Source organism: Panthera uncia, chromosome F1 (assembly GCF_023721935.1).
Source record: "Panthera uncia isolate 11264 chromosome F1, Puncia_PCG_1.0, whole genome shotgun sequence".
NCBI lineage: Eukaryota > Metazoa > Chordata > Mammalia > Carnivora > Felidae > Panthera > Panthera uncia.
The window spans coordinates 65,382,431-65,383,596 of NC_064813.1; the positions used below are offsets into that span (position 1 = coordinate 65,382,431).

At 69.6% G+C, this 1,166-nt stretch overlaps 1 protein-coding gene across 1 annotated transcript in view; it reads left to right on the forward strand.

The window, feature by feature from the left end:
• Window positions 1-841: 841 nt before the first annotated feature.
• Window positions 842-1,166, forward strand: part of NES (nestin) — an 11,744-nt gene continuing 11,419 nt past the window's right edge. Inside the window, exon 1 of the mRNA XM_049635081.1 lies at window positions 842-1,163. Within this exon, the coding sequence (XP_049491038.1) occupies window positions 1,005-1,163 (159 nt within the window). The 5' untranslated portion in view covers window positions 842-1,004. The remainder of the gene's footprint in view (window positions 1,164-1,166) is intronic.

Genomic DNA, 1,166 nt, shown 5'->3' on the forward strand with positions numbered 1-1,166 from the left:
CCGCCCAAGTGCTCCCACCCCAGTGAGCTCTCCGCTTCCAGAACTGCAGAACCCTCAAGGGAACGTTTTGAGGATGCATAGACTGTCAGTAACACGTTGGAACGGGATCTGGCACATTTCAAAGGCTGAGTGAATTGGGGCTGCTTGTGAAAAAGAGCGGCCCCTTCCGGGCCTGATCTGTTCGCCACCAGGGGGCACCCTCTGCCCAAAAACCCCCTGACACGGGGGGGGGGGGGGGGCAGGGGGGGGCGCCCCGTCCGGAGCACGGGGATGGGGGGGGCTCTGCCCCCCCTGAAAAGTGGGTCTGCGAACCTCAGGTCACCCGGAAGAGCGGTAGGAAGGCCGGAGGTGAGTCACGGGGCGCGCACCTTTCTCCGGACCTCTCGGTTTCCCGGGGCGTGAGCACGTGCCGGGCAGTGTCCCTCTGTCGTCTGTCTGCGTTTCAGCAGGGTGAGCACTTGCTACCTGAAGGGCAGGGACACGTCCGGCAGCCCCGTGAGACTCCCACCACTGCCCCCATCGTATGGATGACGAAACCGAGCCTCCGAGGAGCGCAAGAAGCGGTGCCCCTCCTGAGACGCGCCCCGCCGCCGCCCCGGGCCCCGGGCCCCCCTTCCACCGGCCCCGTTCCGCGCACAGTCCGCTTTTATGGGGGGCTATGACCCTTCCTCGCGGCCTCCTCCCTCAGAAGGCCACTGCGCGGCGTCTTTCCCCGCGACTCCAGCACGGCGGGGCGGGGCGCAGGGACGCGGGCCGCCCCGCTTCCCGAACTCCAGGGGTTAAGGCCCGGGTCCCGCCCCCTTTCCCGCCAGCCCGGCGGGAGTATGAATAGCCCCGTTCCCTCCGCGGACGTCCAGTCGCCGGGCCGCTCCTCGCCCCGCCCCGTCATTGTCCCCGCCGGACTCCCTTTCCGTCCCCCGTCCGTCCTCCGAGCTCCGAGAGTCGCTGGCTGCCCCCGCCGCCCCGCGTCTCTCCACCGTCGGCGGGCCAGCCTTGCGAGCAAGATGGAGGGCTGCCTGGGGGAGGAATCTTTTCAGATGTGGGAGCTCAACCGGCGCCTGGAGGCCTACGTGGCGCGGGTCAAGGCGCTGGAGGAGCAGAACGAGCTGCTCGGCGCGGAGCTCGGGGGCCTCCGGGCGCAGAGCGGGGACGCCTCGTGGAGGGCC